The sequence below is a fragment of the Esox lucius genome, chromosome 3 (genome assembly GCF_011004845.1).
Source record: "Esox lucius isolate fEsoLuc1 chromosome 3, fEsoLuc1.pri, whole genome shotgun sequence".
Classification (NCBI taxonomy): Eukaryota; Metazoa; Chordata; class Actinopteri; order Esociformes; family Esocidae; genus Esox; species Esox lucius.
In genome coordinates, this window is record NC_047571.1 from 31,923,324 (window position 1) to 31,949,479 (window position 26,156).

At 43.7% G+C, this 26,156-nt stretch overlaps 1 protein-coding gene across 2 annotated transcripts in view; it reads right to left on the minus strand.

The window, feature by feature from the left end:
• Window positions 1-26,156, minus strand: part of fbxl7 (F-box and leucine-rich repeat protein 7) — a 39,908-nt gene that overhangs the window by 2,443 nt on the left and 11,309 nt on the right. For both annotated transcript variants that reach the window (XM_029119049.2, XM_029119048.2), the window contains exon 3: window positions 2,887-3,558. In XM_029119049.2, the coding sequence (XP_028974882.2) occupies window positions 2,887-3,544 (658 nt within the window). In that variant the 5' untranslated portion in view covers window positions 3,545-3,558. The remainder of the gene's footprint in view (window positions 1-2,886; window positions 3,559-26,156) is intronic.

Below are 26,156 nucleotides of genomic sequence, written 5' to 3' on the forward strand. Positions count from 1 at the left end.
GGGGAAACCTAAGATTTGCAACAAAAACAAATTTTAGAGTGGCCTTTTATTGTAGCCAGCCTAAGGCACACCTGTGCAATAATCCTGCTGTGTAATCAGCATCTTGATATGCCACACCTGTGAGGTGAATGGATTATCTCAGCAAAGGAGGAGTGCTCACTAACACAGATTTCGACATGTGTGTGTGTATGTGTATATATATGTATATATACAGTGGGGAGAACAAGTATTTGATACACTGCCGATTTTGCAGGTTTTCCCACTTACAAAGCATGTAGAAGTCTGTAATTTTTATCATAGGTACACTTCAACTGTGAGAGACGGAATCTAAAAAATGTATCCAGAAAATCACATTGTATCATTTTTTTATAATTAATTTGCATTTTATTGCATGACATAAGTATTTGATACATCAGAAAAGCAGAACTTAATATTTGGTACAGATACCTTTGTTTGCTATTACAGAGCTCATACCTTTCCTGTAGTTCCTGACAGGTTTGCACACACTGCAGCAGAGATTTTGGCCCACTCCCCTATACAGACATTCTCCAGATCCTTCAGGTATTGGGGCTGTTGCTGGGCAATACAGATTTTTAGCTCCCTCCAAAGATTTTCTATTGGGTTCAGGTCTGGAGCCTGGCTAGGCCACTCCAGGACCTTGAGATGCTTCTTACGGAGCCACTCCATAGTTGCCCTGGCTGTGTGTTTCGGGTCCTTGTCATGCTGGAAGACCCAGCCACGACCCATCTTCAATGCTCTTACTGAGGGAAGGAGGTTGTTGGCCAAGATCTTGCGATACATGGCCCCATCCATCCTCAATACGGTACAGTTGTCCTGTCCCCTTTGCAGAAAAGCATCCCCAAAGAATGATGTTTCCACCTCCTTGCTTCATGGTTGGGATGGTGTTCTTGTTGTACTCATCCTTCTTCTTCCTCCAAACACGACGAGTGGAGTTTAGACCAAAAAGCTCTATTTTTGTCTCATCAGACCACATGACCTTCTCCCATTCCTCCTCTGGATCATCCAGATGGTCATTGGCAAACTTCAGACGGGCCTGGAAATCCGCTGCCTTGAGCAGGGGAACCTTGCATGCGCTGAAGGATTTAAATCTATGACGGCGTAGTGTGTTGCTAATGGTTTTCTTTGAGACTGTGGTCCCAGCTCTCTTCAGGTCATTGACCAGGTCCTGCCGTATAGTTCTGGGCTGATCCCTAACCTTCCTTATGATCATTGATGCCCCATGAGGTGAGATCTTGCATGGAGCCCCAGACCGAGGGAGATTGACCGTCATCTTGAACTTCTTCCATTTTCTAATAATTGCGCCAACAGTTGTTGCCTTGCAACAGTTGTTGCTGCTGCTTGCCTATTGTCCAGTAGCCCATCCCAGCCTTGTGCAGGGCTACAATTTTACCCAGCTCTCTGGTCTTGGCCATTGTGGAGAGGTTGGAGTCTGTTTGATTGAGTGTGTGGACAGGTGTCTTTTATACAGGTAACAAGTTCAAACAGGTGCGGCTAATGGAGGTAATGAATGGAGAACATGAGGGCTTCTTAAAGAAAACTAACAGGTCTGTGAGAGTCGGAATTCTTACTGGTTGGTAGGTGATCAAATACTTATGTTGTGCTATAAAATGCCAAATAATTAATTAAAAAACATACAATGTGATTTTCTCACAGTTGTAGGATAGAAATGACAGACCTCTACATGCTTTGTAAGTATGAAAACCTGCAAAATCGGCAGTGTATCAAATACTTGTTCTACCCACTGTATATATATAAACAGTACTACTATGTAAATCCTTAGGCTTGGGCAATCTTGTGAATGCATTGGTGTGACTAATTATTCCAGGCCCCCTCCTGTCCCTGAAGAACAGAAGATCTAGGTCACACTTAAGGAATTCACTGGGACAATTGACCACTTGACCCAAGGTTTCTTCAGTTCTTTTCATTAACAATGCACGTAACTTCAGTGTCTCACTTACATACTTGGAAGTAAGTGAAGAGACTCGGCCTTGTCCAGGAACAGGCACAGTGCTTTGGCACTGACACCATTTGGGCAACTTTAACATTGTGTGGTCTACAGTACACTTATTTCACACGCAAAACATAAAGTTTAGCAACCGACTACAGATGCGACTTTGCCAGAACAATAATAGGCTGAATTATTTCATGGATGCTCGCTTCCACAGAAGATATTGAATACCTTCAATATTAAGAGATGCTGAAAGATGTACGACATATTCACGTGCATGCGGAAATGGCATCGTGTAGTGGTACCACTTTAGCCTGGCTTACGCAACCTACGTTTCTTGAAGCACGATGAGAGATATGACTCACTGTTCTGGACAGGAGCCTATTGCAACTGCAATATTCGCTCAGAAAAGCGTTCTGATTTGTTATTATTTTCCAAAGTCCTCAGAAGTAAACGTGAGAAAGTAAACAGATCATGACTCGTTCAATGTAAAACTGGGATGTCCAACTTCCAGACTCTTCGGTCAAACAGACTGAGTCAGATGTCAGCTGGGCTAGTAACCCTCCAAAGTACAGGTTACACATACAGTTCACCAGTACTCTCAGACACTGTTTTATTACACAGAGATGTCTTTTTTCAGCCAATCAAAGAACTGATGATGGCTGTTTACATTGGGGACAGCCCACATTGCTCAGACACACTCCACACTAATATCACAGAGCTGTATTTTGTTTGTATTTAGGGCTGAAGGAGGCCACAGAAGTTTATATTTCGTCTCACATCTGCGCCTGTTTTTTCCCCTGCTTTCGTGCCACGGATCCTGCTCACAGTGGGTGGCGCAGAGTAGGGTCTCCTTGCGTTAACTGGGACCGCGTTGTTTCCTTTCACCCCTCCAAAACCCGCGCTGAGTGTTTTACCTGAGACGTCGAGGCGCTCCAGGTTGGGGCAGCGGGACACCACCTCGAACACGGCCTCGTTGGACACGTTGTAGCAGCCGGCCACCTCCAGGCAGCGCAGCTCCGGGCAGCACTGGGCCACCGTGTGGAGGCCGCGGTCCGTCAGCCTCCGGCAGCCGCTGGCCACCACGGCCTCCAGCATCAGGCACACGTTGGGCGTGTCCTGGCAGAGGCGCCGCGTCAGCACCCGCAGTGCCCGGTCGACCTGGAGCACGTCGCCCGTCAGCCTGATGCTCCGCCACAGCCGGGGGTCCCACGCCAGGTTGTACCAGCGGCGGCAGACGCGGGCGCAGCGGCACAGCTGGTCGGTGGGCAGACGGGCGAAGACGTCCAGAAAGACGTGGTCCGGCAGGAGGTCGATGGGCACCGACGCGCCCTGGTGGTGGTCCCGGGCGACCCGTCGGCGTGAGTGGGTGGAGGAGAAGGGGGGAGGGGGCGCGGCGGCGTGCACCATGGCCACCGTCTCGGAGGAGGAAGTGGAGGAGGAGCCATTGAAAGGGGTGGAGGGTGGGAGGAAAGGGGAGAGGGGGTGGAGGTGGGGGTGAGGGGAGGAATGCGGGTACAGAGGTGGCTGGGCAGGCAGGATGAGGGCAGGGCTCGGGGTGCTCAGTGTCCGCATGCTCAGGTCCGAATCTGGGAGAGAGAGAGATGCAGAAAGAGAAACTGGGTTCATGTTTGTGTTCGTGTGTAAACAACATGTGTTGTCAGGTTCTCATTAGTACATAATGAGCCACTTTGTGCTCTTGTCACATCAAAGACTTCAGAGGTTTCAGAAGGCAGGACTGACCTAATGCACAGCAGGGACATGCTGGTATCACCCTGGACTGACCTAATACACAGCAGGGATATGCTGGTATCTCCCTGGACTGACAAGGCCTTATGTAATTTCAGCAATGAAAACAAGGAATAAAAATAGATTGTGTGACAGTAAAAAGAAAGTATCCACCACATTTCACTGCTGCAAAGTCAAAATTGCCGTCTTCATGACCGTGGCCACAATTAGGACAGGGTGACCGTGGAAGGTAGTGAGGAACATAAGGGACCGGATGACAAGGTCCTCCTGGTAACTGAATGCCATCTTGTCTCTCCTCTAAATCCATCTGGGCGCCCAGCCAGCCGTCCCTCGTGTCGTGATGCCACTGACCTGTTCTGGTCGAACCGAGAAACCTGAGACGGTGTCGACAACAACAAAAAAAAGGGACGCTTCATACTGCCAGGAACGTTATGTCGTCCGCCGATATACCAGCACGACCAGCCGGCCGCCGTGGTCTACGCTGCAGCTGTTCGGGAGTCACAACGCCGTCACATGGTCACGTCTCGACTACCCTCCGTACAGCCTGTGCCCTAATGTCTTGTGACAACGTAATTGTGTCAGAGTGGGCCAAATTGCCTGGTTAAAACGTCCCCTTTGAGGCTGAAACAATGACTCAAAATGCGACCTGGACAACGGCTGCTGTTGTATCCATTGTACCGAACGGCCATTGGCCCACGGCCCGGTTCAATGTAAACCTTCAAATGTGCAAAGCAGGACGAGCCAGGTATGATCTCAAAGGCAGCCAACCGAACTGCAGACCCTGAATCCAACATAAGTATTTTCCACATTCGGAAACAGTTTTGTGGTATTTTGCACTTCAGTAAATTGGATACAATCTGTGTCACGTTTTAAAACAGACATGTCCCATATGGCTGTGTGTGTTGGAGTGTAGGTATATGTGAGTGTGTGTGTGTTGGAGTGTAGGTATATGTGAGTGTGTGTGTTGGAGTGTTAGTATACACCAATCAGCCATAACATTATGACCACTGACAGGTGAAGTGAATAACACTGATACACCCATCAGCCATAACATTATGACCACTGACAGGTGAAGTGAATAACACTGATACACCCATCAGCCATAACATTATGACCACTGACAGGTGAAGTGAATAACACTGATACACCGATCAGCCATAACATTATGACCACTGACAGGTGAAGTGAATAACACTGATACACCGATCAGCCATAACATTATGACCCCTGACAGGTGAAGTGAATAACACTGATACACCCATCAGCCATAACATTATGACCACTGACAGGTGAAGTGAATAACACTGATACACCCATCAGCCATAACATTATGACCACTGACAGGTGAAGTGAATTACACTGATACACACATCAGCCATAACATTATGACCACTGACAGGTGAAGTGAATTACACTGATACACACATCAGCCATAACATTATGACGACTGACAGGTGAAGTGAATAACACTGATACACCCATCAGCCATAACATTATGACCACTGACAGGTGAAGTGAATAACACTGATACACCCATCAGCCATAACATTATGACCACTGACAGGTGAAGTGAATAATGCTGATTATCTCATCATGGCACCTGTCAGTGGGTGGGATATATTAAGCAGCAAGTGAACATTCTGTCCTCAAAGTTGATGTGTTAGAAGCAGGAAAAATGGGCAAGCGTAAGGATCAGGGTGCTGACCCCTGTCCACTGCCGAAAATGCCTACAATGTTCACGTGAGCATCAAAACTGGACCACAGAGCAATGGAAGAAGTGGCCTCGTCTGATGAATCACGTTTTCTTTTACATCACATGGTTGGCCGGGTGCGTGTGCATCGCTTACCTGGAGAACACATGGCACCAGGATGCACTATGGGAAGGAGGCAAGCCGGTGGAGGCCGTGTGATGTTGCCATTCATGTGGATGTTACTTTGACACGTACCACCTACCTGAGCATTGTTACAGACCATGTGCACCCTTTCATGGCAACGGGTATTCCCTGATGGCATTGGCCTCTTTCAGCAGGAAAATACACCCTACCACAAAGTTAAAATGGTTCTGGAATGGTCTGAGGAACACAATGAGTTCACGCTGTTAAATTGGCCTCCAAAGTCTGCAGATCTCAATCCAATCTAGCATTTGTAGGATGTGCTGGACAAACATGTCCAATCCATGGAGGGCCCACCTCGCAACTTACAGGCCTTAAAGGATCTGCTGCTAATGTCTTGGTGCCAGATACCACAGCACACCTTCAGAGGTGTAGTGGAGTCCATGTCTTGATGGGTCAGGGCTGTTTTGGCAGCAAAAGGGCGACCTACACAATATTAGGCAGGTGGTCATAATGTTATGGCTGATTGTTGTATGAGTGTGTGTTGGAGTTTAAGTATAGGGTTTGTGTGTTAGTAAAGTGAGTGTTTGCTTATTATCAATACTAAAGTGAGGATGCAAAAAAGCACAGATGTGGCTGTCTTGCCAGATGTCTCTCTGTAATTCAGGTCTGCCTTTCTACCTGCTTGTCTGTCTTCCTGTCTTTATGTATACCTACCTGTCTACCTGTCTGCCAGTTTGTCTGTCTCATTAGATTAACTCAAACAGGTTGTGTTCAGTCAAAAACAAAACAAGTGCGAGGGCCCACTCATGTCAATATACTAAAGGGGCGACCCTGAGATTACAAGATACTGTGTCTACTACTACTTGATGTCAAAGTAGGGCTATCAACCAGAATGTCCCGCTTGGGCTTTGGATGAATGGCACAATCTTTTCACTCTGTCCTGTGGGCCACAATGAGGTATGATGGCCACAGCAATAAAGTACTGAAATATTCCCTCTTCTTCATTTGTCATGAAGATTAGTATTCCAGACCCTTCTGAGGGTTATACCAAGACTCTAATGAAGAACGCAGACACGTCTGAGAAAAGCCCTCTATGTCAAGCTCTCCAGACTGAAGCTGACATAATGGCCTCAGCAGAAACAGATTTGCTTCTTCTGGGCCAACGACTTAAGTTTTCAATCTTCAGTCGACCGATTCTACCAAAATCCATAACCAGAATGACTACATAGATAGAAGAATGAAAGTGAATGAACTGGCTGTGTTGTCCTCCTTTCATGAACCAGGCTGAGCATTTCACACCGAGTGTGCAGTGCTATAATACAGTCTTTGTGTTAATTTATTGAATGACGCCAACAACGAGAGCAGATTGCTTTCTTCAAGTCCTTTCATCATGAATAGAGGACACAGGGATGACTGGACAGTTTATTTAGGTGCAACGGACCAAGAGGAAAGCCTTAGTCAAACATTTGAGAGAAACAATTCAACCAGACACATAAGCAACTGTACATGCTTTAGTACTTTGACCCAAATATTGTTTCTGAGTGTTTGTGGTACTCGCTCGCCTTTGTTGTAAAAGGCGAGAATGTCTGTAATATGAGAATGTCTGTCCATCCCTTGGATTGGGTTGACGTTTGCTAACCTGGATGAGCCCCCATAAAATCCAACTGTTAATACCTTGTCTATAAGCATATCTGTAGAAAAGAATATGACAAGACAGTGGCGTTGGTCAAAACAATATTGAATCTAAAATCCTCCTTCACACAGATAAGAAAAAAACTCTCTGACACTGTTTAAACATCTGATGTCAGGGCTATGTGATTGCTACAGCAACAGAACCAAAACTATCTGTGACGAGACATTCACAATTTTAATTAGCCTTCAGTTGCTTGCATGCTACAGTTGACATTCACAAAATTATGGAGAGGGTTTGTTTTGTTTCAAAATGTAGCAAGTATGCTACTTGGAGGCTGCCTGTCAGACAGATTGTTGGTTTGTTTGTGTATTTGGTGTTGATCTCTTGGATGGCGCTGTCTGGTGACAGCCATAATTGCACATCCCCTCCTCTTGGCCTCTTCTGCCTGCTCTCCTAAATTTTTTTTTAGGAGTTCTTCAACTTGTTTGAGGCACAAAAAAATGCATCCTGGCAGCTGAAATTAGCTGATTACAGATAATAATCAAATATATTGTGACGGTGAGGAGACAGGCTTATGGAATAAAACATTTAATTAAAACAATATATGAAAATAATTTAACAAGTAATTAATAAAATAGGTAAGTGGTAAGAGTGTCAGTCCGACACTAGTAGCATGCAGCGTTAACGAGATTCAAGTACAATAGTGTAAAAAAAAATATATAAATGACCCAGATATATAACTTCTGCCACAACCTGTCAAATTAAAGGACAGAAGTAATGTTTCACAAGAAGTCTAAAATGTAGTTTTCCCCGAATAAAAGTTACATTTACTGATAAAGTTACCCTTTAAATCAGCAAAATGATATTACGGCTGAGAAAAGGCTTGATCTTTTGAGATAAAACTGCAGGAAAACCAAAACCAAAGTGATGTTTTACTGATCTTAAAGGACAGCCAGTTGAGAATGCAAAGAATGCCATTCTGTCGACCAGCACTGTATGTATGGGTTCCCTGCAAACGCTCAACTTAGTATGAGACAAGTCAGTCCTTTCCCTTTGTAACTAGATAGTAGCAATGTTCCTTTATATAGAGGATGAACACCATATATTAAAGTTGGCACTAAACACCTACCCGTGACCTTTAACCCTTCTTAATTTTCAGAGTTTGTTTAGATGGTAATGTAGCCTAAATCTGTCCTTAGGACAAGCATCAGCCATGTTCCAGTTGTTGCTTACAGAGCGAAAGCACTTGGTACTTAAAAACATCATCTGATCTTGTTAAAAAAAAAAGAAAAAAAATGAAACATTCTACAATCTTGATAGCAATTAGGACAATAACATGTTTCATGTGATCAGTCTACAATTTGACAATGAAGGCAAAAATAAATAATATTATAGCCTCTTTCATCTCATGAGAGTTCTAACAGTAACTGTTCCAATATAGGAGATTGCAGACTTATCTCACATACTGAAACTGTTGCAGCAGTCTTTTCGGAATGTCCTCCCCACCCCTCCCTTGGAAAGACGAAAATTTGATGTTTTGAGTGTGAGCCAGTTTCCACATTTTGGTGGGCTCTTTAAGTCCTGTTGTGAAGGTGAGCAGGAGGTCAAGTCTGTTGTTTACTTTCTAGAAGTTTCCAAAAGGTGTGTCCACTGCCGAGGTTACACTCAGAAGCTTTGGATGGGTGTAAGAACGGCCTGTAGAGGGAGTTTTCCCCCTACCTCTCCCAGCAGCCCTCGTAGTCTGTGAAGGGATGTTAACCAGTGCGCATTTATAGGGAGAGAAGACTGAGAATAGGCACGCAGGAAATTGTCTGCACATTCTAAACACGCAGGAAAAGTCATTGTTACTGAGTCTATTGTATATTGTTCCCTCAGTTTAGTGCTGACAAGGTTTCCAACGTTTTCAATTTAACGTTTTTTTTCAAATAAAATATGATTCGCTAAAGGATCTTATCATGTTATTGCTTCATGGTGACTCTCTTTCGAGTGACTCAGTTTAGTGGCTTTGAGGCTTTTTTATCAGAATGTGTCCATTTCACTTTCTACCTGATCACACCAACCTCTCACACTCGAGTGGAAATGAGTCCTGACAGAGGAAGTTCTTAGGATATGTGACAGGGTCAGAGGTCAGAAAAGCCTCCCGCTGAAAAATGTGCTTCTGATGTACTGGCATGCCCGCCCGCCCCCAACCCCCCACCTCTCTCTCTTTGCCTCTCCTTTTTATTCTATTTGTTAATCTCTCCTCTCTCTCTGGTGTCTTTTCACAAAATTCGAAGCTGACAGTTGGAACTTGGGAATATGTCACAAATGTCATTCACAATAACGTTTCTCTGTGACGGTGAAAGGAAGTTAGAAGGCCACGCTGTGCCAGCCAGCCAGCCGGCCTGCCAGCCTATTGAGTTTCACCAGGAATTCCTCATGTGCTTTACATAAAGAGAAACAGACAGTGATGTCACAGGTCGTTATTCACTCGCAGCAACACAGAGTTGACCCACTCGTTGAAAATCCAAAGAGGCTTTAAGGAGGTAAGAGACTGACAGTATCCTGGCTGACATGCTGCTAGGAGATGTTAGACTGACTGCCTCGCCATAGAGAGAGTCTCGATGACCCTGGACATGCTGGCATGACACAAATGGCACGTTACACTGAGGAGACCTCTTTCCGTCTCTATGTTCCGGAGTATTCCACTGGGGGTGGGGGCGGGGCATGACCTCGGCTCTTGTCTACGAGCGCAGTGTTTCCGATCAGTCCCTGTGGCTTCCTCTCCGATGGCACTTCCTTACACACAGAAACACACACACACACAGATCCCTGCAAGAAGAAGCCCCAAGAGCTCCGACGGCCAGGGGGAGGCGGCCTGCCTTGCATGAGAAGCACAGAAGGCATTTTAATTGGAGCAAGGTGCCCCGCTGGCGGCGGTACAGCAAATGAAATGGCAGGGCCCCAGCCAACCCAGGGCCTGCCAGCTAGCTGCTGGTTTGTCTGGGAGAGGGTGGTGGGAGAGAGGGATGGGTGGATGAGAGCAACAGGACAGAGTGAAAAGCCATCCGAGACGTCTGGTTCTGTGGGCGAGTAGCAGCAGTCCCTAATAACATTTTCTCATTCCCCGAAGCCTCTCTTTCCTGGCCTCTGTCTCTCAGTACCCTCCCTCGTCCTATGGCCAGGGAGTCTGTCCACTGGGGAGGGTGTGCTGAAGGAGAGACGGACAGAGTATTATCCCATGTGAGGCAGGCTGGGTTAAGTGTGGGCTTCTCTTTATGCTGCGTCTCAATATTAGTCTTTTCTGAACTGTCAGGAATCCACTTTGGGATTAACACTTGTCAAATAGTGGTCCATAAATCCAATGTTTGAAAGAAAAAATCTTTTAAAATGCAGTTTGAGTATTTAAAAAAAATATATAACTAAGAAGTTACTAATGCAACAATATGTTATCCGCCGATTATAAGCAAACATTTTTAATAATTAGTGTAGTGATGAATTGCATGACATTTGCCCGATATTTCAGACCGATAGTGCTTTCTATCGTTTCCGCCGCGTTCACTATATCGTGGCATTCCTGCATGGCAAAACCATAAGCAATTTCCAGTGCAGTATACTTTTCACCCGAAACTCTCCCGAACCCAACTTTTTTTCCTCCTGTTTTTGGTTTCATCACACGCGCGGTAGTTTTCAGTGTTAGTTTGAGTTTCGACTTCAAACTGCTAGCAAAACAACGTCGAGTTAGCTCAGGACAGTCCGATTCCAGTCAGCGGGAGTGCGGTTGTCTCCGTTACCACGGTAACCTGCTTCCAAGCGCAGCCGAACATTTCCGATCTGATATTTTGGTTTAGGATTAGGCTCAGGTAAGGTCAAGGACAGGTAAATTGATCAGCAATGTACTGTATCACGTTTCTTGTGACCAGAAATGCTTTCATAATGTTTTCGGATAATATCAAAGCAAACTCGTCCGTTTAGTGTTTTATGGTGTGACGTGATGGCGTTTGGCTGCCAAAATGAGTGGCTGGTAGATTTTGAATCTACCTGGCTAATTCACTGGTGTACCAAAACGTTTACTTGATGCCCTGCCAAGAAGAAATAAGTGCTTTTAAACTGCAAAAAATGTCAGAGCATTTTTCAGAAACACAGGTAATTTAAACAAACGACTCCATATCCAAAGAACAATAATGGCATAAAAGCAGTTTTGAGAGTTGAATACCATACCTAGTTTATTTACTACATTTATATCCAGGCATTTTATAATTTACAGTTATAGAAAAGGAAATATCTATTTATTATATAATTTACAGACTTTCCATTTATTATGAGACTTATTTTATTCCAACAGTGGTTGGTTTATTTAAATCAAATCAACCTTGTGGGCATTTCTTAATTTTTAAAAATGAATTTACACAAAAATTGCACTAATACAATTTTAATAACTTCACAGTATTATCTCAAACTAACAATTAAAAAATATGTAAAGCAAAAGTGAAACATGAGTGAGTATGGTCATGAAACAGCCAACACCTTGGCTGGATGGGTCCCATACTGAAGAAACTGTTTTAGACTCAAAAGGCCACTTAAAAGGCCACTGTTATCCATTTTATACACTGTAACTGTTGGCCATGAAAATTAGCCAGTCACTGCAGTGAGATCATAAAGAATGAGAAGCCATATAAATGCTTTGATCTGCAAGGCAGCTGCTCTGAAATCATCTCCCTCCCTCTCTCTCATATTTCCTTCACTCTTGGGCCTTATTAGAGAAGGGTTCCAAAGATAATTCCCCAGGGACCCCTTTCTCACATAGGGAACGAAGTATACTACTTTTTTACTTAGTTTTTTGGGGGTCCAAAGGATATTTTGCTGCAAATTCCCTGCCTTTCTACATAGTTAAACAACGCTCATGACATCTTTTAGGTCGCCTAAATTGTCTACAATTAAACCAAGATTTTTGTGTTTGGCAACAAAAATAAAACAACAAGTATTAGTAAAGAGCTGGATTCTCGGGCCCTTAAAACCAGGGGTTTTGATTGACTCAGACCTCACATTAAACAGTCATATCAAAGCTGTCACCAAAACAGCATTCTATCATCTAAAAAATATAGGCTTGGTGTCCCAAAAAGACCAAGAGAAGCTCATCCATGCTTTTATCTCTAGTAGGGTTGACTACTGTAATGGCCTCTTAACTGGACTCCCGAAAAAGACTGTAAAACAGCTGCAGCTCATTCAGAATGTTGCTGCTAGAATGTTAACCAGGACCAAGAGAACAGAGCACATCACTCCGGTTCTTAAATTTTGCATTGGCTTCCAGTCAGTTACAGAAAAGATTTCTAAGTTGTGCTTTTAGTTCATAAATCTCTGAACGGTTTAGGACCCAAATACATTTCTGATATGTTTGCAGAATATAAACCGAGCAGGGCTCTTAGATCAATGAACACAGGTCAGCTAGTAGAGCCCAGAGTCCAAACTAAACATGGAGAAGCTGCATTTAGCACTTATGCTGTACAAAACTGGAATAAACTACCAGAAGATCTTAGACGTGCCCCAAACGTAACCATTTTTAAATCCAGGTTAAAAACGCTTCTCTTCTCACATGCCTATGACTGAGCACTTAAACTTAACCACACTGTTCAGCCTTATAGCTTCCCACTTTTAATCGTTAGCCTTATAGCTTCCTACTTTTAATCTTTATATATTTTCTTATTGTATTTTTCTATTATTATGATGCATTCATTTGCTTTAATATTTTCATTTGAGTATTTGTTTTTATGTTATGGTTCTCATATATTTTTCTTTGTAAAGCACATTGAATTTCTTCGATATAAATAAACCTGCTTGCTTGCTATTTAATACTACTGTTACTACTATTTTCATTATTAATATTGACGGTTATGAACCTGAAAGCCCCACATTTCAGTCCAACACAAAACATTAATATTTCTACACAGCCTTTAGGGAAACAATTGCAAATATTCTCATTCCTTCCTTGACTATGAGAATTGGTGTACTGACCTCTTTGTGATGTTTCATCCTAGAGTTGTTAATCAGTCTGTTATTATACTTGAGTCCAAATTACCCCCCTCATTGGCCAGAAGGGTGTCCAGAAATTAATGCATAGACATCATCTTGCATGCCAGTCAACGAATATTGTACATATTAATCTTGTGCTCTATTGCACGTGCAAAGTCAGAGGGGTGAGGGAGTTACCTTTGTAATGCAATTCATGTAATATCGTCAGTCTCACCTCTACAAATTCCAACTTCAATGCAAACACATCGTAAAGCATTATCAGACTGACGTACTGAATGAGGTAGAGAGTAATAAAAATCTTCATATGGAAAGGAGAAAGAGAGGGAGAGTGAGAGCGAGAGCATCTGGAGTTAGCAATGTAAAGCCGCAGTTAGCAATGCTAATGCTAAGTTAATGCTAAGTAAATAAACAGAATTCTTGGATCATGGAAACAATACATAGAGACTATTCAGGTACCCCTACATGAGTAAGTGAACTATGCTGTCCTGTTAAAGGGGTGTGTTTCCTTGTGGCAGTTCGTACTGAGGCATCGAGTTCTAACCACTGGCAGTTTCTTCCTACAGGGGCATGGGGTTTTCTTTATGAAATCATAGAGGAAAAATCTGAACATCTTGTCTCAAAACGCAAACTTCGCCACAGCAAAGGAAGAGGAAAAAAAAGACACATTTCATGTTTCTAACCGCTTTGGATGGCTTCCCCCCACCGCCCCCCCTCCTTGCCCCTTTGAATAATGGAACCACACTATTGATCTGAAGACCAGAGAGGATCTGGAGAAGTGTTCTCAGACTCGGAACTCTGTGTGTAAGGGGAGAGCCTCCACTCCCAGTTCACTCCAACACAAACAGACGCAGCAAAGCTATGGCGTGTACACCGACCGGCCTTGACGTTAGTGGAAATCCAGTGTCTGAAATGGGAGAAGACGTCTGGTTTCCACCCAGAAGGAAAAAAAAGGTTGTTGTGTTTTCTAGTGGAAGAGTGTGCAGTTCTACGACCCGATTTTAATTAACTGGAATCGTAGAAAATAGGTAATAAGTCGCCTAGAATGGTGCAAAAAAAGAAACTGCGGTCCATTTACTAAATGGTTCCAAGAACAACAACAAAATGTGTAAAGTTCAACGACAAATGTGCATCCTCTTTAACAGAAGTACTGCCAGCTGTCTCCCGACTGAAAACAAACATTGGTACCACTTTGCCGAAAGCCAAACGGTACAATGTTTTACTACTTGTTGTAAGCCACGAGCCTGTGATCGAGATGCCAGATATTAAGATCCAAACAGCCACAGGATCGTCTCTTTACTGCAACTACCGCGTTTGTCCGCTGTGAATACGCTGCCATGCAAATCAGACATCTCTGAAAGACAGATGTGGCAACCAGCTGTCTGAAATGAAATACCAGAGTTTCTTGACGGAACAGCTTTGGTTGACAAGCTCTGTTGAGTTCAAGTGAGGTGACTACATATTAACACCACTGAGAGGAGTTCAGGCATATGCACTCATTCCTGTCAGGTACACCATGACAAGGAGAGATGAAGCTTGAGCCTGTCCAGGAGTTGCATTTGGATGTGACCTGCTTGACCCCAAACACCAGTCAGGGGTCGTTCAGAGACCCATGTTGCTCCCAAGGGACGTGTGCGACCCATACGACGACAATGACCCCTAGCTTTGGCATGTGTTAATCAGGAGAGGTGGATACGCGGATAGCCACAAGCGTTACGGCTTACATTCCAGCCATGGTACCACACAAAAAACCACAGGGCTGCTGAAGGATTATTTGCAGAGGGATCGCACTCAAGAAAACCGTGTGGATCAGAAGAATCCTTTTTGGAAGTTAAGAGTTATTTTTAAGGCAAAGGTATCCACATTTGTCAAAGAAAGGTTGTTGGGTATATGCAATATTGAAGGGTTTTGGAGATTTTCACTACCTGGACGTTTCTCCGTAAAGGGTTCTAACTAGCACCTAAAGAGTTCCCCTATAGGGACAAATCAAATAACCCAATATGGTTCTACTTAGCTCTGTAAAGGGAATTCAAACCCTGAGAGAAAGTGGGGGCTATGCTATCAGGATAGAGGTTGGATTGGACACACACACACAGACATGAACACACACACAGGCATGAACACACACTCACAGGCACAGGCATGAACACACACACACAAATACACACACAGGCATGTACACACACAGGCCCACACAGCAGGTGGCAGAGTAGTTTAGGGCCAATTTACGAAGTGGGACTTAAAGTAGACTAATCTGTACAATGGAAATAAAGGTGTAATCTGCATCCCAGTGAACACAACAAATACCTCAATTGCACTTAGGCACCAGCAGTGACCACCAAATGGAGTGTGTCTCAATTTCAGACAGGTTGCTTCAGCAGAAAAATAAGAGTTATTTTGTGGATTACCATCAATAGCATTTTTCCACAAGTTGTTACATTAATTAGGGAAAATAAAGTGTGGATTTCCACACCTAAAACACAACATTAACATTTGCAGGAAGGTTCTCCGACCTCAAAATCTAAAATATCGGTTATGTGTATGCAAAAGCTGGCCAGGTGTTCCACATAGAAATAACGGATTAAAGAAGCAACAATTAATTAGGCATTTCTCTAAAGTGACAGGGAATTGCTGTTAGGAGTCATTTAACTGGACACAATCCAGCCTTTGTACCACTCTGGACTGCACTGGAAGCTGTGACATCACCACTGGTTAAGGTACAATGGAATAGCCTGCCCACAGATTTCCTGCTCTTTTGAACGACTCCCAGACAGGAAACTGATAGGAAAGTGTTGGTTCTTGGTTTGTGTTGTCTATGTGCCTGTGTGTGTGTGTGTGTGTGCATGTTTTGTCCCTAATACTCTACAACAACACACACACACACACACACACACACACACACACACACGAACCACAGCGACCACCTCAGTCTCGCGGCAACTACTGAAGAAGTTAAGGCTGAAAGACACGCTACTTCAGACCTGCAGCAAACCAACATATGGTCACATGAGTTGAAAACATTTATCTGAAAATGCCTGAGTTGCACATTTTCTCTAAACAGGACTATCCTGCTCTCTTTTCTCTTGGCTAAATAGACAAGTGTACAGACAGATACAAACAGGCAGTTATGATTTACCCCAAATAAAACTGCTTTTAAGGGTTTTACTGTACATTGGAGCAAAAGGCTACTGATTTTAAGGCTACTGATTTTAACGCTACTGTAATGCCAAGGAGACACTAGATATGCAGTTCAAGAATACAAAAACAACTGGCTTTGCGTAGGAGTGCCACTAACCCTAAACCCGAAAATACATTGGTCTGAACATCAATCAGCAGGGCTCTTTCAGTGGTCAAGACTGTGGCACTAATCCCAAACCCGAAAATACATTGGTCTGAACATCAATTAGCAGGGCTGCTTAATAAGTGGCCAAGACTGTGCAGTTAACCCCAAACCCGAAAATACATTGGTCTGAACATCAATTAGCAGGGCTCTTTCAGTGGTAAGACTGTGCTGCCAACCTCAAACCCCAAAATACTTTGGTCTGACCATCAATTAGCAAGGCTGTTCAAGTGGTCAAGGCTGTGCCCCTAACCCCAAACCCGAAAAAAATAATTGGTTTGAACATCAATTTGCACAACAGTTGAAGCGGTCAAGACTGTGCAGCTAACCCCAAACCAGAAAATACATTGGTCGGAAAAACATAAATTAGCCAAGCTGTTTAAGTTGTCAAGACTGTGCAGCTAACCCCAAACCGGAAAATACTTTGGTCTGAACATCAATTAGCAAGGCTGTTGACCAACACTACAGATGCCGTCTGGAAGTAAAAACAGGACCTTGAAATGAGCAAAGTAAACACTGCAGGGTGATAAACCTCTACTACTAATCAGAGTCTTAATGTCATCTGGTATGCCTAGGTACTACCAGGTAGAAACCAAAACCAGAAGTTTTCTGTCTCTTCATGATTGAAGTTGCTTACTCCTGCAATCTGTATACAACAGTAGGCCTGTAAATCCCTACCTGTCTGAAGTACGATCATGTACTAACACAACAGAAATGTTCATTCCAAAGAACATAGGATCAGAGAGCCATTCACAACATTGGCAGTACAGGTGCTACTGATAGTAACAGTAATATTTGAATCCAATAAACTGTAAGTTTATCCAACCCCTGCCTGGAGGACCAAAACGATTCTGGTTTTCATCCTCGCCTTTTAAGGAAGCAATTCAGACCTGGGACACCAGGTGCGTTTAATTAACTACTAACCAGAAACAAAAATTAGAAGAGGTTCAGGAGCTGTGTTGAACAGCCGTGTATTGAGAACACCTCCCAACCCAGCAGCATTCTGCCTCGTCCCAATCTAAACCCATCCTCCATTATGACATATAGTTTCACTAATTGCCATTTTGAGACATTGAGAACCACAGTTTCATATAACCCAGTTACAAGGTCAACTCATCCTCCACTTTAAAAAATATGCCTTTATAATTACAATACATGCCTGACTCTTTTTTTGACAGATACTGTGTGTGATAAAGACAGAGAAAAGATAGATAGAGAGTGGGGGCAGAGACACGGTCAAATATGAACATAAATAACCCAAAACATAATTTTCAGTGTAAATCTAACTCAAAGCAACACTAGTACTCCATTACTTATACTCAACGACATCATCAATGTATGATTAACACCAGTAGGTCAGGTTGTGCTCCATCAGAGACAAAAAATTTTCAAAGTGAGATTTAAAAGGCTGTGCCATCAGTGCAAATCCACAAAATAAAGTGTTAATCTTAACCTAGCTGTTGTCTCAGGGATGCTCAGGCTGCTGCAGTCCCTGGGATTTTAAGTGACTTACAAAAGTCTGTGTGTATCGGAAAGAACAACAGTGTGGTTTAAGTAATTGACTCCATTCAAAGCCAAAAAGGTATTGAGACACAGACCACAGGTTTCCTCCAAGAAATAGACAGTGATGTATTTGCTCTACTTAGGCCGTGGATCTAGATTGTCCTAAAATGTACGCCATACAATTCATGTCTCCATAACTCAACAGCTTACAGTGACATACATTTAGTAATGCTAATACAGAAAGATAAGTGGCTGTGTTGTCCCGGCGGGCCAAAGGATGACTAAAGTTTCAGGAATGCAGAGTTAGTTTATTGTCAGATTAATTAGAAGCCATAGTGTTTGGATGTGTCCAGAGAATATGGTCTTTAAACATCAAGCCTAGCTCACCGCTCACGTTTCAACCCTTTTTTAACGACACAGAGCAAAGCTAAGCTGAACTGTGCTGGCCAGGCCCTGGTCATTCACCCAACCACAGTTACTGGAAATGTGCTGGAAAGGACTATGGGAAAATTATATACGTGAGCCAACAAAGCATGGTTAATCTCAATAAAGTTAACAGAAGGCATTACAATCCATGGAAGTGTTGAGTTTAAACCTAGGCCTGCTCTATTCATGTCTGTCAAGATGTACTGAGTGCTCTGGGTTAGGCTGAACCTAAACTCATGCATGACATTTTCCACATCGTACCACAATCTTGCTCTACCAATTTCACAAACACGTACAAGCTTCGTCAACATGTACACCGCTTCCTCAAAACGTACAAGCGTTTGTCAAAACTTAAAAGCTTGAACGGCACTTAAAAGGTTTCATTGCCATTTGGAAGCTTTATAAATACAAACAAGCGTCATCAAACCTCAGGCTACAGTGAACTTGGCATTGGGAGAGATTGAGTCAAATACATGGAAATACTGCAGCAGAACCTGAGGTCCCTGCTGTCACATAACATTGGAGTGGCTCAAGAGGAAAAAGGTGAATGTCCCACCAAATCCCCGTCAACGTCATGATCTCAGCTGCGTTGAGAATCTACGGAACTATTTGAAAAATGCGGGCCAGAAAAGTCCAACCGGCCTGAAGCATTTCAGTTTAACATTTTTCTTGGGAGCATTTGCCAGCATAAAACCAATAAAACCAAAGTGAAATACTGGACAGAACAAAATGTCAATGCAACATTTGTAAACCAGTAATAGTAGAAAATGTATCATGGATTTTAATAATTTTGCAAGACACTGTGTTGAGATTTATATATTCACATATATATTTCCAACAGTTTCCTTCCCCCCTATGTCCCCTTTAACCTTTCCAATGCAAATTGTCTAAGCACCATCTGAGGCTGACGGCTAGGACGTTGTATGTGTTTCGTTGCACTCCAGCGTCTCTAAGCATTGCTCAAAGCATGCATGGAGCGTGTAAACTAGGCAAACTGTTCCTGGTTAATGATGCATTCTGGGATATTTTTTTTAAACCTCCCATTTTGGGCTGGGTGTACAATATATTGTTTACGTGCACATAATTGATACATACAACCACCGTCTTTCCTCAGTTATTCATGACATTTCACATTTTAAAGACGTGGGGCACACAATGGCACACACCTTTTTGGTGACCCCCTTTTTTAGCTTGTCAGCGCCACTTTCACAATGAGTGGCCACAAATCGTGGACTGCATCTTTAAGTGGAGCAGTAAAAAAGGAAGGTGAACGATTTGGCAAGATGTTTGCAATCGGAGGACACATCGCAATCTTCAACTCTACTGAACCTAAGGCAAGGCCATTATAGCGGACTGGATATCACAAAAAAAGCGGATACAATATAATGACAATGTAAAACCTGGAATCCAGCAGCTTCCTTCTATCATGCACCATCTGAATATTATTATTCTGATTCCAGGAAACATGGTCCAACACCTTGATTTTTCACTGCCAAAGTAACTACAGTATCTAAGGTCTAGGTTTCAGGAGTTATGGCTTGGATTGGATCATATGTCTTTGAGAAAGGGGTAGGTTGAAGAGCTTCAGCCAGAACCAATCAGGTGTTTGATGGTTAACCCATGTGACCTAATTTTTATATAAAACACAGGAAATGAAAACGCTAACTAGTAACTGGCTGTATTATTATAACTTGGCAGTGGCTCAATCAAAATCTGTCAAGGAACTGAAGAAATGCTACAGGACTCCTTCGTGTTTATTTTACCCAGATCATAATACTTGTTAAATAATTCACCAAATTATATGTTACTTATACTTTACTTAACACCTGTTTTAAGGCTGGACTGTCATGACAACAAACTATTGTTGAAGTCGAAGATTCACACAGCAGAATTTTATGGCTAACTGGCTTCCAATGTGGGGGTCCATGGCATAGAGTGTTACGCTGTTTCCCATAACATTGACTCCAGCTTTCATGGCTGATTGTGACATCACTTCAGTCACTATTATGGCTTTGTGACAGAAGTTACTAAATGCAGATGGAGAAACAAGAACATGCCTGCATGTTACTACAAACCAAAACCTCTAGGCTAAGCGACACTGCCTGTATGGTAATATAAAAAACACAAAAAGCAGATTCGCTTCTCCATTTATGGATATTAGACCTAAAATGTGAAAATGCAATCTGCCTGTACAATATAAATGCACAAGCACACAGGAATGCTTTATAAATCCACTTTGTAGCTCGGCAGCACCTAAAGCAAATCTAATTTAACAGCAGCCAACCAAGGTCTGCAGAACTGTGTGGAATGTATTAAGCAAACACATTACTTTAAACCAGTAATATTACCACTCATTGCTTCGTGTCCACGGCCCATTCCAAGAAACGTATTCTACAAACATCAGCTGAACAACTCCCACGTCATGACTCCATCCTAAATCACACCCTATCTCCTTCCAAGTCCACTCCTTTTGACCAGAGCCCCATGGTGTCCGGTACGTGAGAAAGCCAAGTTAGGGGGCTATTTGTGAAGCAGCGTATGTGATGGTTTAGCACAGAACTACTGAGGATTTAGGAGATGAGTTTCTCAGTTAGTATATTAAACACTAATTGCAGTGTTTAGAGTCTGAGTGCGCTAATGGTGCCAAATGCGTTTACAGTACATATTTTTGACACAGGAGTAAGCCGTAAAATAAAATCCCCTTTGTGTGGTAATTGTAGGTGTGGTTGATGTCTCAAAGCTCTTAGCAGCACTCTAAATACAGTGACCATCTTTTGTGTGAGCTCCCAACCAGCAGATGTTTGCTTTGTCTCATCACAACACACACACACACAGACAGACAGACAGACACACAGATGGACAAACACGACAAACGGAGGTTGACCAAACTAAATGTAGGCACTGGGTGTGAATTAAACCCCAGCAAACACCACTCGTTGAAAAGATGTCGCTTTGAAAGGGTTTCGCCAAATTACACCTTTTGACGGCCTTGCTCAAGTTCTTGACCAGCGAGCAAGTGAATACCTTTAACAATGTTTCGATCATTGCAGAGCCTCGCAGAGAATCTTAGCGTTCCGTTCGCGGAGAAGCGCCGTGTGTTTCACAGGGCTTGCTCAGTTAGGTTTGAACCAGGGCCCTGGGGCGGAGACGGGGGAGCCTGGCTGCTTTCTCTTCCGAGGTGGCGGGGGCTGAGGGGGCCGAGCGGGGGGGACCGTGACCTTGCTCCCCCCGTCCTCACCCCTCCCTCCTCCGCGCCCCATGGTTGGCCAGTGTGTGGGTGTCTCTCAGTGAACTGCTGCTCACCTCTCACTACGCACTGGGTCCAGCCCCAGATCAGATTTCCCCTGCAGATTCTAGCTGGGAGGACCTGGCAGAACACAGGAACTCTCTCCTTCTCTCCCACCACACATCCTTCTCCTCACTGAGTGTGTTCGGGCCATATGTCTCCTGTGACGTGTATGAATGTTAAACTTCTCCTCCACAACTTACTGTATATCAGACTTCTCTCATTCCTTCCTGTCCTCCTTTCTCCCACTGTGTGTGTGTGTGTGTGTGTGTGTGTGTGTGTGTGTGTGTGTGTGTGTATGGATAAGGGATGTCATGGATTTTCCTATCTTTGTAGTTCGTCTTTGACATAGATCTTCTTTGTTTGAATTTTGAATACTTGACTAAGCATACCTGACCACTCCCTAAAGCTTTGGGTCACAGCTTTCTGAAACTGAAATGACAGAATACCAACACTTACAGGCTGTTACCCATTTGGGAAAATGCCTTTTATTTTTATTTTTTTACAAAAATGACTTCATGTAAGTCAGTGACAGCATAGCACTATTATTTCAAGTGATTCATGATCATGATGATGAGTATGAGTCAACTATGCTAAAATCAGAATGGTGCACTGTACTGGAAGTGTGTAAGAGTCCTTCCTAGACATGACCCAGCCAGGAGTCCTTCCTAGACATAACCCAGCCAGGAGTTCTTCCTAGACATGACCCAGCCAGGAGTTCTTCCTAGACATAACCCAGCCAGGAGTTCTTCCTAGACATGACCCAGCCGGGAGTTCTTCCTAGACATGACCCAGCCGGGAGTTCTTCCTAGACATAACCCAGCCAGGAGTTCTTCCTAGACATGACCCAGCCAGGAGTTCTTCCTAGACATAACCCAGCCAGGAGTTCTTCCTAGACATGACCCAGCCAGGAGTTCTTCCTAGACATAACCCAGCCAGGAGTTCTTCCTAGACATAACCCAGCCAGGAGTTCTTCCTAGACATGACCCAGCCAGGAGTTCTTCCTAGACATAACCCAGCCAGGAGTTCTTCCTAGACATGACCCAGCCAGGAGTTCTTCCTAGACATAACCCAGCCAGGAGTTCTTCCTAGACATGACCCAGCCAGGAGTTCTTCCTAGACATGACCCAGCCGGGAGTTCTTCCTAGACATAACCCAGCCAGGAATATGTTTCCACTTCACTGTCAGACAGAAAGGTAGAGAGACAAACGGATAGACAGACTGACAGAAATACAGAGAGACAAACAGGTAGATAGGCAGACAGACAGATAGACAGAGAGACTGACAGACAAACACACATACAGAGAGACAAACAGACTGAGAGACAGACATACAGGAAGACAAACAGAGAGAAATACATCTGTTTTGTTTCTTATATTTATTTATTATAACTCTTTAATTGTTATTCATTTTCACTTGATTTGGCAATAAAGCCCTTAAAATTCTAAATGAATTGAGACAGAATGTGAATTTTCCACAAAACAAACTGCAGAGGTTGGTGAAAAAACCTAGGGTCTACTAATTCCCCCAAAACAATTTACTAGAAATGAAAACAATTTTGCTACAAAAGGTAGTGTTTCTAGTGCACTAACGGAGACAGACAGTCCTTTGCCATTTCCTTCTGCTTGGTTTCTAGTAGCTTCATTAACAAACAGGCTTCAGGAGCACCTAAATGGCTTGGCAGGAGAGTCACTGCCTCACAGTAAGCTTCAACGCAGGCCTGGGGTTCGAATCTCGCTTACACTGTTTCCTAGGTATCATGTGAAGGCCTGTGCAACTGGCCATCACTGTCTGGGTGTGAGTAGTTAGAAATCAAATATGGTTGACTTGACTCCTTGTGCTCTACCAAGCCTTTTGGGTTGGCTACAAAAAGCACTTACCACGTCTTCAACTGGTACGTGGTATGTCATTTAACATTCAATATATTTTTATGCCAGCGTTGCATTTAATCCATATTGAAAAATAAACATTCCCCAGACCTAAATGGGAGGAGTGGTAACAATGTGATCTGAAGGTGCAGCAAAGTATGCTTCTAGAGAATACACCCAGTGAAATAATTCTTGCAAAAAACTATAGTAAATGCTTTTTATAACTGGACGGAGGAGGCTGTGCCCAGCTGGTTCACTTAAAAAGATATATTTCTGAGCACCTTCCTATGAGTATTCTTGTACAGATACTGTACAGGACTGTCCTGTATATATGTGGCTAGAATTTGAGAGAAAAGCTGGGTTTCTAAGCTCTGGTAAAAGCAGCGTTAGTAAGTATAAGGGGCTTAATACAGGAAAGACAACGGCGATAAGCTACCCTGTAAGACAATATGCTGTAGTTCCTCATGGACCTCTCTCTCTCGTGACAATGGTTTTAAGGGGTTCCCTTTCAGTAGTCTCACTGAATTCAGCTAAACGAGTCAGACTCCTGTTCTAATGGGATGGGACAGGTCACAGCCTCACGCAGGCCTTCCCAGGTCATCATCACTAAAGCGTTTGGTTGTTTCCAACAGGGGGAACGAGGATTACACCGGAGAACATATGCTGCTTTAGAGATGTCAGGGGCATGAGGATACTGATTACTTCCAGCAACAGGGGAGCAAAGCCAACCTAGCTAATTGCATATGATAAAATCAGTCCGGCATTGCTTTGGCTTTGTTGTGTTTCTCTCTCTCTTCTCGCTTTCCCTCCCTCCCTCCCTCCCTCTGTCTGTCTCCTCTTAGGAAGGCAGGAAAACACGAGTCATGCGTACCACACAAACAAAAACATGCACTTTCTGTTTCTCAACATTACACACCTCCTCGGTGTCCATTTACAGCATGAGCTTGCTGTACGTGTTGGATCTGTTTAGAATGGAAACCTACATGTCCAAACTCTCTGAAAAGGTTGCGTTTTCAGATTTTCATTTTAATCTGTTCGTAATGGTCGGGTGGCATTTGAAAGGGGTTTTGAGTGGGAACTGCCCTCCCATAGGGGTAGGACAGACAAGAAGCCAGAGGTGGCAGAGTGAAGAGCTTGGGCAGGGATGTATGGTATGAGCATTGCCTTAAATGACAGGAGGGGCAGTTGCCCTTGCTGCTCCGTAGTCAAGCACCATGATATTGAAGTGAATGGAGGGGCAGTTTTTTCTGCTCCCTAGTCAAGCACCATGATAATGTAGTGGATTGACAGGGCAGTTCCCCTTGCTGCTCCATTGTCAAACACCATGATATCATAGTGAATGGGAGGGGCAGATCTCTCTTTTCTGGCACTGTGATTCTTTGTCTTGAAGCTGACAAGCCTTTCTCTAGTAGGAAGAGCAGCTCTTCCTTGTCAAGGTGAGCTTGAGGTGGTGCGACTATACTATATCGACATTGACTAGTTAACCAGAATGTGGCTTTTATCGTTGCAGCCCCAGCTGGGACCGGCGCCAAAATGGCACGGATACACAGAGGAGACACTTTCTATACCTACGGCTGACAGACATTTGACCACCATTCTTGGAAGTGAGCTTGGACACAGGCTTAACTAGAGAAAGGTTGCGCAGGGTGTGTGATATCTGCTGTGAAGTAACGAGGTTTGAGCGCACAGCGAAGGCCAATCGGGACTGACCAGTGCACTGACCGCTGTCGGGGTGTGACCAGACCGGCCAGTGAGGTAAACCTCTGTTTTACTACAACCCATTTCCTGGAAGCAGTTACTGACCGGCTGGCGGTCTGTCAGTGAACATGTTCCTGGAGTTGGTGCTCTTCCAACACCACAATAACATGGCTCAAAGGTGAAGGTGAAAAACTATAGCTGAAATCAGCACTCAGCCTTTTTAACTGACCACTACTGGTAGATAGGATTCACACAGTTATAAAAGTACATAACCAGAAAGGTTACAGTATAACTCACACACACACACGCGCGCGCATACATTAGTTTACTACCCACTGTATTTTATGTGCTGTTTGAGAGTCATTCACACACCAAACACAGACTTGAGTGCATGCAGAGACTCTCACTGAAACACGCACAAACACAGACTTCAAGGTTCATCACAGGGGAAACGGTAAAAGGGCAGACCCCATGCCAGGAACAATGTTATCAGACAGAGCGGTCACACACTGACCAGTCGAATGGAACCCACCCATACTGTTCCACGGATGCCAAGGCTAATGTTCCCAGAGTGTTCCACCCAAAAACCAAGACAAATGGTTTGTCTGACACGTGACTTATTCCTAGAAGATTTTGGGGGATATGCACTACAGCACTACGTCCGCTTTAACCTTGTAGAGGGACCTGAAATCGCTAGCTACTGTGATTTGATCCGGGGGGGGGGGGGGGGTTTGGGGTTCTTCTTAAAATATTGTTGTTAAAATAATTTTTTGCACATTGGAAAAACATTACATATTCACTGCCCTGAGTTGTAAGTAACGGCAGCCATTTTGGGTCTGAAAT